Genomic DNA, 11,176 nt, shown 5'->3' with positions numbered 1-11,176 from the left:
GCCTGCTCAATTTCCTTCCATTCCAGGAATGTCGGGTTTCGCAGTTTAGATCCTCGAAAATTTTTCCAAGTAAACTAAAAGTTAGTAGTTCCGAAGTAACTCGACAATGAAATTATCAGAGAGTACACATACAGTGTTTGTCCGGAAAGTAATAGGACTGAGTCGATTTAAAAAAATTTATTAAATCAATCGTTACAATTCTTTAAAAACTTTTAAAATATGCTCCATCTGCGTCGATGCAGCGCTGCCAGCGCGATTTCCAAGTATTGAAGTCGTCACGGAAGGCATTCTCCGGAATAGCCTTGAGAGCTGAGGTGCATTCTGCTTTGATCCTCTTTCATTGGCCTTTTCAGGCAAAGAAAAAAGTCCGAGGGCGGCCACATCTGAGCTGTAGAGCGGCTACGGAAGCGTTGGGATGCCGGGCTTGGTTAGGTAGCTATTCACAAGAAAGGTGGTATGAGCCGGGGTTTTATCGTGGTGCAACTTCCAATCAACTGCGATATCTTGTCGGACCCTTGATAGATCCTTCGTTTGGTCTCTTGAGGACTTCCACATAAAACTTGACGTTAACGGTTTGTCCAGGAAGAAGAAATTCATGGTGGATGATGCCTTTGATGCCAAAAAAGATAATGAGCATCGTTTCCACTTTGGATTTGCTGATTCTTTCGGTCTTCAAACAGCCTGCTGTCACCGAAACACACCACTTCTTGCTAAAGCAACATCTGGGTAAGTCTGCTTGATCATATCAAACATCTCTGTGGCCGACATACCGAGTTTCACACAGGATATAATCGAAACTCTGCTCTAAAGAACGCTGCATTTTCGGCTTTCACCACTCACAGAGACACGTCGCGCGAAAATGTTTTCCCTGACTTCCCAGGTGCTCAGAGACAATTGACTAGCCGCTCGTTCGTTAGCTAGGAACGCCCTCTACCGGGTGCAGTCGGTGCGCGCACGTTCCGAAGTACAGTCACGCCGGAAGAACATCAGTATTATTACTTTCCGTACAAATCCTGTAGTTGGGAAACTTGAAAACAATGTAGGGATCCCTCTGAAAAACATCGGATCAATTCGATTTTCACTGTATTTACTAAAGTTATAAGAGTTTAGTAACGATCGCCGGAAGAAAGCGTGATCGAGACGATTTGAGGTAAACCTTCGAATAGGGCACATACTTGCTTTAAATTTATATTACTACTTATAGATTGTATGTATAAATATAATTAAGATCTGCAAACCCGATAGCTAAAGTCGCACATTCTTTTCTAATACATACAAACTTAAGACCGTAGTCAAGAAATAATGAACACTAAATTTAAATAAACGATCAAGTTAAGAATATATATTGTATCTTAATGCACTGAGAGTCGGTCATTCCCAACAATAAATCTTCTTTGCAGAAAGAGTTTCGACGTAATAATTGTAGAGAGTTTTTGGCTGGTAATCATAGTCAATGGCGAGCTTAGATTTTAACATCGATGAGCGAATTCAAAAAACGGACTTTTTGGATGGAATTGAACCGCAGGGAAATCTATGGTATATAAAAGAGTTTGAGGAGGAATCTCAACAGAATGATTTTCGCGTGTATATTAAACCCGTAATCCCAGTCAGTGGGGAGTTTAGGTATTGACATTGGCGTCATCTAAAGATGGATTCGAGAAACCGACTTTTTCAACGGCTTTGGACCACAAGTATATCAATGTTAAGTGAGTGAGTTTGAGAAGGCATGGTAAGGTATATTTGAAGGATACTCTATTGGTGGTGTCTGTGATAACGACTCGAGTGTACCTGTATTTTTGTTCGGTTTATTACTTGTCTGGGCTTCGACATCAGTGTGCGTTTACGACTTTGACTGAAGGTAAAATAGTGAACTCTTTCAGGAGCTCAAGGTTCATATAGTGGTTGAATGTCGGAAGTAACAAGACTCTAAGGGTCTTCATCAGCGCGGAAGTATCTTTACTATACGCAGAAGAGCAAAACTATCAGAAGATTGGACTCTTCTAAAGACAGATTTTTCAGATTTCGGCAATACAGCTTCACTGACGATTTAAAAGACTTTAAGACAGGTCAGCGACAAACAGAGAACTTTGATGAGATAATTCAGAAGGAAATATCGTAGGCTCTGGGTCTTAGGGCATACAAAGAGGTGGCCAGTGTCATGCGGAGACTCATTGCACGCAAGACATATGTATATTGGATATGTCGGAAAGGCGTTCGGTGACCTAGCCCCGGTTAGATCGCTGGCGATTTACTCATGTCCGTCTGTATGTCTCTATATATGGTAAGCGAACTAGTCCCTGTATCTGAGACAATTGCACTCAAAATGTATCAGACCACTATAACATATAGCTGCTATACAAACTGAATGACCAAAACTTCTCGAATAGATACTTTCTTATTTGTGAAGGTAACCGGCTCTGAGTAAGCCAACTACGGACACCCATAAAATGCTGCACATAACCCCCAAAATAGAAAACAATTTGAAGTGCGGTGTATGAGCTCATTTATATCTCAAATGTATGTCTTACTACAAATGACTGTAATACAATTATAATTTGATTATACATTGAAGTTGAACAATTAATCTTAAATGCTATATAAAATATTTTCATATGGATATCAAAAAGAAATATGTATTGTTATAACTGTAGTGTGTAGCAAGTGCCCAGTTGGGCACTGCAACCACTCCCTCAACCGCGGAAATAACCTAGACAAAGAATTAATCGTCACTCTCTTCGAATGTGGGACTACTCGGTGAATATGCTGGACTGGTTGGGCTGTAGCCTTGTGATGGTGCCGTCGGCGAGTACATCGGTGATGTGGGCGAGTAATTGCGTGCGGTTGGTGTGTACGTCGGCGATGTTGGTGAATATTTGGTGCTACTCGGTGAGTAGATCGACATGTTGGGGGAATAGCGTGGACTTGTAGCCGAGTAACTGGAGCCGGTTGGACTGTATTGATTGGCCGGTGAATGCTGCGGTGAGCTGGGCGAATAAAGTGGCGATGTTGGTGAGTACTTCGGCGAAGCCGGCGAGTACTGTGGCGAACCGGGCGTATATTGTGGTGAACCGGGCGATCCATCGTATGATGGTGATGGCGGCGAATAAGTTGGTGAAGTGGGTGAATATTTGACACCCGTTTGCGAATATGCCGGTGAAGCGGGCGAATAGTGTGGTGAAGCCGAATAATTCGGTGAGGTTGGTGAATATGATGGTGTAACTGGTGTATAGTTTGGTGATGATGGTGAATACGACGGTGACGTGGGCGAATAACATGGTGAAGTTGGTGAATACGACGGACTGGAAGGTGAATAAGACGGAGATGTGGGCGAATAACTTGGTGAATTTGGTGAGTAGTTCGAAGATGTTGGTGAGTAAGCGCTGCCCGGCGAATACATATTTGTGCCACTGCCCGAAAACGATGGACTGGACGATTGATAATTTGAAGTCGGCGAATAGACTGGTGATGTTGGTGAATAACCGCTGGTCGATGGTGAGTAGCCAGTCGACTGGGGTGCGAAATTCGGTGTTGTTGAGTAACGTGGGCTTGTGGCCGGATACAAGGGGCTTGTCGGCGAATAATTCGGACTGGTTGGTGAGTAATTGGGTGAAGCGGCACCCGGCGATGAAGCGGTATAATTCGGACTTGTCGGCGAATATGATGGTGAAACGCTGGGCGATGGTGGCAAATATGGTGACATCGAGGGGCCAGGTGAACTAGGCGATGAGCCAGGATGGGCTGGGGACCAACTTGGCGACATGCCCGAAGCATCAGAGGCGGCTGATGGAGAGAAGCTGGGACCACCAGGTGTCATGCCACTCACTACAAATGAGAATTGGAGTCAAATAAAATATGTTATTTAATAATGTAGTATAACAAAGGAACTTACTTTGACCAGATGGTGAGAAATAGCGCGGTGTGCCGCACTGTACCCAAGGTGTCATGGGTGGTGTCATGCTAGGCGTAGCACCGGCGCCAAAGAACATTGCCGAACCGCCAATCATGCTCGAGCCCAATGTGCTCGGTATTTCAATGCCGTAGCGACATTTCTCAGCATCGAGCAGCAAATCGAAACAACCTGTAATTAAAAAGGATTTTTTATTAAAATAATACTTGATTGACTTTTCTTACAATGCTTTTCACTTACCCGTGCCCATACGCGGCAATTGACCCATAATAATGTTTTCCGACACACCTCTCATCGGATCGGTTTCCGCATGCGCGGCGGCATCCATCAACACGTCGACCGTTTCTTCGAATGAGCAACGCATAAGTGCACCAGTGTCCTGTCGATTGATACCGTGACGTGTAATGGCCATCAAGTGACCCTTAGCTGTCATTACGTCACACAACAAGGCCAAATGACGATAGTTCACGTACAAGCCGTAGAACTGCAGCACAGCATTCATTTCCTTTTCAACCGATTTACGTACAGCCTCTATGCCCAATACTTGGAAAATTTCACAAATATCGTTGGACGATGTACGCACAGGATCCACATCACGTTCGGAGAGTACTTTCATCATTGAAGTACCGTCAGTTTCCAGCAGCCACTCGCCAATGGCCTTAAATTCCCCCGTCTCCGTGATAACAATACGTTTTTTACTGTCCGTTTGTGGTAAATGCATGTACACTTTGCCAATGGCTTCGATGCCCTGCAATGTCATGTCTGAGAGCATATTCGCTTCAATACAACGCAAGAACATATCATCCTCCATTTTATCGACTGCTTCGTCTTCATCTTGGAACTTGGTCTCCTCATTGTTCATGATACGTATGCGCAACACCAATTTGTCAGCGTTGTCATCATTGAAAATACAGTTCAAGTCGTCACCGAAACCGGCGTTGATCTTCTCGGCAATCTGTTCCATAGTTAATTTTTTGTCGGTCATGCGTTTGCGATCCAATTCAATACGCAGCAACCAAGGTGAAATGCGTGTCGGATCGAAATCGGGCATCTCATAGTAGACATTCACGAATTCTTGATCCTCCGAAATGACAGTTCTCTGCGGGTCGGGATCGTAGTAAATAGCAGTGTTGGCTGTCACTTTACGCAAGGTGGTGTGTTCCAAACGACACAGTACATTCTTAGCTTTCTCGGCATCACGCGCCGCACCGCCAGTAAGAAATACAGTTAGTGAGGGCGCTTTTGGTTTCTTCGATATGTTAATAATTTCCTTTAGACGCGGCACACCCAGTGTTACGTTCTTCGACGACACACCAGCAAAATGGAAAGTATTCAGTGTCATCTAAAAACACATACATATACAAAAATTATTGCAGTAACCAGATAATTTAGTATTGCGCAGTCGCGCTTACCTGTGTGGCGGGTTCACCCAAACTCTGCGCAGCTAAAGCGCCCACCATTTCGCCGGGGTTGGCTTGTGCCTGCTGGAAACGCGTTTCGATTTCACCAATCAACCATTCGAACGCCTCGGCTGAGAGACGGAACTCCTCCGCTACATATTTTGTGCAAAGCGTAGAGCGCACCAAACACTGGAACAGCAGTGTGGCGTTCTCATTGGCTTGTTTCGAAAGGTGATCATTGCCAACCACAATGACGCAGCGTTGCAACAGATCGCGTACGCCGTTAATTACGCGCAGTGGCGACAAATCTGTGGGCATGCGCTTATTAATGTGGAAAATCTTCTGTACATTCCAAATCATGCGCTGCAAATTGCAAGGCAATACAACCTGAAAGATGTAAGACAATATAAGTGATAGGCGTTCTAAACATGTAAGCAAAAAATTTAGACATCCTACCTTAGAATCGCCATTGGGGAAAATCTCACGCAATGCTTCACGATCGCGACACAGTTGATCCCACTCAATCTCCAGCTCGGGCAACGCATTACCACTCTCGCTTAGCTCTTTGATCACATCGTCAGTGAAAACTTTACGCATATAACGCTCATTGGACCAATCGAATTTGAATCTCTTCTCAAATGCTTTGTTGGACAATTTGACAGTTGGCAAATTTTGAAACTCTACGGTTTCACCAGCCAAACCGTCCTCGCCGTAACGCAATTGAATCAGCTGACCCACAGAATTACGCACAGTACCGTCGTAGTTGACCATAACCGACTCCATAGCCTTTATGAGACGACGTTGAATATAACCAGTTTCAGCAGTCTTGACAGCAGTATCGATAAGACCTTCACGACCACCCATAGCGTGAAAGTAGAATTCCGAAGGTGTCAAACCGGCAAGATATGAATTCTCCACGAAGCCACGCGACTCAGGACCGTAATCGTCTTTAATGAAATGCGGCAATGTGCGTTTACGAAAACCGTATGGTATACGTTTACCCTCGACGTTCTGTTGACCCACACAAGCAATAACCTGTGAGATGTTAATATTGGAACCCTTCGAACCCGACACCACCATAGCCTTTAAATTGTTGTATTCAGTCAAAGATTTCTTAGCAGAACCACCAGTTTTATCACGAGCATCGTTCAAGATACGATTCACCTGATTCTCGAATGTCTGACGCAAGGTATTACCTGTAAGTTTGAAAAATTTGTTAGATTGTAAACGAAATAAAAAAGTGAACACATACCGGGTGTGGGCTCCAACTCCATGTTGTGCGCTTTTTGAATAACGTTTATGACATCGTCTTTGGCTTTCTTGATGGCCATCTGAATTTCGTTATAGGTCTGTGGATCGGCAATTGTGTCACCAATACCGATGCTGTGACCCTCGAGCAATAGCCAATTATTAATTACAGTCTGAATGTTACCGTAGAAACGACCGGCGATTTCGTGACCCAATTCCAAGAAACAAATATGCAGCAGTGAACCCGCCGATGTACCCAGTGTCTTTTTACACAAGATACCCATAATCAATTCACCATGTTCTACCATGACCTTAGTGTCACCAGGTGAGATCCACTTGTAAGGACCATCATCTTCATCATCTGGATGTGTAGAATGTGTGCGTATCATGTTTACATTGCCGGGTATAATCAGTGAAAATAATTGTTTGCCCGTCCATAGCGGACGAGGTTTCAAAATACACGGCTGTGGTACTTTACCATCCCATGTGGGTAAGAACATAAGTAAGTTCATCATTTGTTCACGCGTAATGAATACATCACGTTTTGTCATTTTACGCACAGCTGTTAGAGTATCCTGCACAATACCCATGACGGGTTTGTTGGCCTAAAAAAGCAATTTTATAAAATATTACACACTGCGGCAAATATAAAAAATAATATGGTACGAACCTGTGGTGTGATAATTTGACGTGGTGTAACGTGTATATTCTCCACCTCAGCACGGGTTTCCATCGATTGCGGTACGTGCAAGTTCATTTCATCTCCGTCGAAATCAGCGTTGTAGGGTGAAGTACAGGACAGGTTCATACGGAATGTAGACCAAGGCAATACTTTGACACGATGCCCCATCATACTCATTTTGTGTAGCGTTGGCTGACGATTGAAAATAACCAGATCATCGTCGCGTAAATGTCTTTCTACTTTATAACCACATTGCAAATGCAAATCGGATGGTTTTGGGTGAAAACGCAAATCTATACGCTCACCATTGTCACGTACAATATACTTGGCACCCGGATATTGTGAATTACCACGTCGTACCAATTCCTGCATACGATCGATATTAAAGGGAGTCACTAGCTCTGGAAATGTTAAATTTTGCGCAATGGAACGTGGTACACCGACTTGATCAATACGCAAATTGGGATCTGGTGTGATGACAGTACGTGCCGAGAAATCGACACGCTTACCCATCAAATTACCACGAATACGCCCTTCTTTGCCCTTCAAACGTGCCTTTATGGCTTTGAGCGGTTTGCCAGATTTTTGCATAGCGCGTGGCATACCGGGCATGTCATTATCTACTAGCGTAGCGACGTGGAATTGCAACATTTTGATATTCTCTTGTATAACATGCGCTGCTGCGCCAGTGCCTTCATTCTTTTTCAATTCATTGTTTGCTTTAATGATATCCGCAAGTTTATGCGTTAAATCGTCCTGATTCTTAGCTGCGCCAAACATAACAACAGCTGGACGCACAGCTAATGGTGGTACAGGCAATACCGTGACAATCATCCAATCAGGTCGTGCATATTTGGGATCCATACCGAGAATGAAACATTCTTCATCAGTTATATGTTTTAAAATTTCCCAAACACGCTCCGCCGTTACTATGATTTTCTTTTCCTGTAGGTATTGAATAAAATTTTTAGTTGTAATAAAATATGATAACATTGGTTTTTATTGTTTACCTGTGAATCTTCATTTACATGCTTCCACTCGGCAGTCAACTCTAATCCACTACGTCTCAATGATGGTTGATAATGACCGCAACCACCGTGACCTTGTTTTTTATTAGGATCCGTTTGTTGACCATCTTTTGCCATATCCATATCTTCGCCACCCTCGCACACAGTTTTACCTTTACATAAATCATATACATACGCCAGACGCTTTCGTGGCTGTCCCTTTGATTTCATAACAATCTCCTTAATTTTTGGATTTTGTGGAGATACTAACATTTTAGAGCAGTAAAAGCACACACAACGCAATATCTTAATTGTTTTTGTAATAAAACCAATATGAAAAACTGGTTTTGCCAAATCGATATGGCCAAAATGTCCCGGGCATTCTGTCATATTACCAGCACAGGTTTGGCATCGAGAAGTTCTGTCTATTACACCTTGACGTGGGTCCATTAGACCGCCCAACTTTGGTCGACCACCTTCCATGGTCTCGGCAAACTGTACGCCTCCTTCTGTAACGGACATGCGACGCTACAAAGTTGATAAATAGTTAGCAATAATCAATCATTTTTAATTCTAAGCTTGTCTTAATACTTACAATTTCATCAGGTGATAAAATACCGAATTGCACACGTTTCACCTGGCGTAAAGGTGCCTTGGAATCGTTGGTCGCCATTTTTTAAATTTAATTTTTTAATAGGAAAATGTCTCTTGTTAAAAACACATAAAATTTGTGAAAAAAAAATTTCTTTCCGCTGAAATCTGCAGACGTCAGTTGCGCTGCACTCGACACGATGTGTCTCTTCTACAAAAGCCTCGTTCGTTATCGACGTCGCAGTTTCTTCTGGTGAAATTTGCAAATTTTTCAGACACCTTTTGAAGTTGCAATTTCCACCTGTGCAATACAAAAAATGATGCGCACAAGTGCAGCAACACCTCAGCTGCAGTATTTACAAACTTTTGTTTATATTTTTCGAGAATTTATGCTATTTTCAAATAATAAAATTGCCGCACGCTAAAAGAAATAATTTTGCCCGTGGCGAAAAGAAGCGAGTGCTTCGCGCGGACCCATGGTCGCTATATTTATATCATCGAAACCTACAGAGTTGCATATTTTAGTATTTTTCTAAGAAATAGAAAAGATAACGAGATATTTAAAAAACAAGTAATATATTTTCAAAAAGAAATATATAACATGTTTCATATTGGGAAAAGGTTAAGGATTTTGGTGTATATTTATGTAAAGAGTTTAAGCAAATTTGTATTCTCATAAGTAATAAAATACTACGTGATAACAACTCTGCTTATTTGCAATGTCAAGCGTTCACTGAACTTACCCAATAAATGTAAATAAACATAAACCAATCTAATATTTTTAGAACGAGATACTTTAATTGAACTGCTTTTGGGTACTTATGAACATTTCTGCGGAAATGTCTGAAATTACACCAATTTCTTCTAAACCGGCTATAGCCGAAAAAGACTCCAAATATAAAATGCAAGGTTTGAAACTTTTTATTCGAATGTATGCGTATTTAACCTTTATCTTCTCTTATGTCACGGCGCAATAGCGGCAGCCTTCCTTGGTCTGGTTGGTGGGGTATCCGCGATATTTGGATTTTCCAAAACACTGGGAAAAGCAAAACAATCTCATAGTAAACTGATAGAGAAAAGCGGACGTGATGCAGGTATCTTGCTTGAAGAGGGTTCTGCGTTGGCAATGCGCGCCTTAGGTTGGGGTACTTTATACGCATTTATAGGTACAGGAGTATTTTGTTATGGTGTTTGGAAACTATCTGGGGCGAGAAATGTAAGCCAAATATGAAATATTCTTAACATTACTCATCTGTTTTATATCTACATAGATGGAGGAGTTTCGCCTGAAAATGGGTCAAGGTTTACCAAGATTAACGAAAGACACGCCCCCAACAAGTCGTACGGATTTCGAGTCGCTGACAGATTTAATGAAATACTTAGGTTCAGGATGCAAGGAATAACTTTTACCTAACATGCTAAAATTATGCCTAAAAATTATAGAAAAACTTAATATTAAGGAAAACAGCTCATACTACTCAGTGCTTTAGAACATAACAAAAAATATGTAAAATTAGATTTTCAGGTAAAATAAACCTTATTTTTGTTTATTTGCCAAATTTTCTTCAATTTTGCTTTCTTTTTTGATAAATGCATTGTGCTCGCATACCTCTAAAACATTTCTTAAAACATCTTGAAATTGTGCATAGTCTTTCTCCATAAATATATATGCTTTTTGACGGAACTCAATTGATTCACGTATAAATCTTTGTAAATCAGGTGCATTCTCCAAGTAAGCACGGTTTTGTGGCGACAATATAGACATGTCAACAATGGGATGAGGCTTTAGTTTGAACGTCTTTAGTTGTTGAATAGAATCTCGCCAGAGTGTACTCCACTCTTTAATCTCTTGTCGCAAATTCTCTTCATATCTGTGACAGAATTGAAAATGGTGTTACAAGCCAATGCAATTATTAATAAGCGTGTATATAGATTACATACCTCTTCACTTCCCCATCTTCCTGATTTTCAAGGTCTAGAATACGATTTTGTTCTTTTTGTTAGCACAAAAGCAACTTATACTTTAGAAGTTATGAATATGCATACATACCATCATTTAATGTTATATTGAATATGCTTTTAGTGGCATTTGTGGGTTGTGATGCTTGATTGATTAAAGATTCATCTAGCTCTACAGTGGTTTCTGCTTCAGTATCTGTTAAAATTGGGGCCTGCATATTTATATTTAAGAAGTTTAAAGAAAATAAAATTGCCAAACTATTGTTGCGCCTTTTTGAACGTTCTTCTTCTTTTTATTCCTAATCGTTTACCATCAAATTGTAAAACGAAATTATTTATTTGACTGTTTGTTGTATAACTTCTTAGTTTAAAAACTTAAACT

At 41.5% G+C, this 11,176-nt stretch overlaps 3 protein-coding genes across 3 annotated transcripts; 1 reads left to right on the top strand and 2 right to left on the bottom strand.

Moving 5' to 3' along the window:
• Positions 1–2,486: 2,486 nt before the first annotated feature.
• LOC105227498 (DNA-directed RNA polymerase II subunit RPB1) lies at positions 2,487–9,315 on the bottom strand. The gene is made up of 9 exons (XM_011206857.4): positions 8,840–9,315; positions 8,248–8,772; positions 7,226–8,182; positions 6,560–7,160; positions 5,764–6,503; positions 5,320–5,694; positions 4,148–5,249; positions 3,890–4,078; positions 2,487–3,822 (listed from the first exon to the last, which is right to left on the bottom strand). Exons 1-9 carry the CDS (start codon positions 8,915–8,917, stop codon positions 2,720–2,722), a joined length of 5,670 nt encoding a protein of 1,889 aa, XP_011205159.1. The 5' UTR covers positions 8,918–9,315; the 3' UTR covers positions 2,487–2,719.
• A 266-nt stretch (positions 9,316–9,581) lies between these two features.
• LOC105227496 (transmembrane protein 242) lies at positions 9,582–10,404 on the top strand. The gene is made up of 3 exons (XM_011206855.4): positions 9,582–9,744; positions 9,813–10,051; positions 10,107–10,404. The coding sequence occupies exons 1-3, from the start codon at positions 9,657–9,659 to the stop codon at positions 10,236–10,238; spliced, it is 459 nt and encodes a 152-aa protein (XP_011205157.1). The 5' UTR covers positions 9,582–9,656; the 3' UTR covers positions 10,239–10,404.
• Positions 10,349–11,151, bottom strand: LOC105227497 (uncharacterized). Its single transcript, XM_011206856.4, has 3 exons — positions 10,886–11,151; positions 10,777–10,810; positions 10,349–10,706 (listed from the first exon to the last, which is right to left on the bottom strand). Exons 1-3 carry the CDS (start codon positions 11,010–11,012, stop codon positions 10,373–10,375), a joined length of 495 nt encoding a protein of 164 aa, XP_011205158.1. The 5' UTR covers positions 11,013–11,151; the 3' UTR covers positions 10,349–10,372.
• Positions 11,152–11,176: the final 25 nt, after the last annotated feature.

The sequence above is a fragment of the Bactrocera dorsalis genome, unplaced genomic scaffold (genome assembly GCF_023373825.1).
Source record: "Bactrocera dorsalis isolate Fly_Bdor unplaced genomic scaffold, ASM2337382v1 BdCtg081, whole genome shotgun sequence".
Classification (NCBI taxonomy): domain Eukaryota; kingdom Metazoa; phylum Arthropoda; class Insecta; order Diptera; family Tephritidae; genus Bactrocera; species Bactrocera dorsalis.
This window is presented reverse-complemented; position numbering and strand designations above follow the sequence as displayed.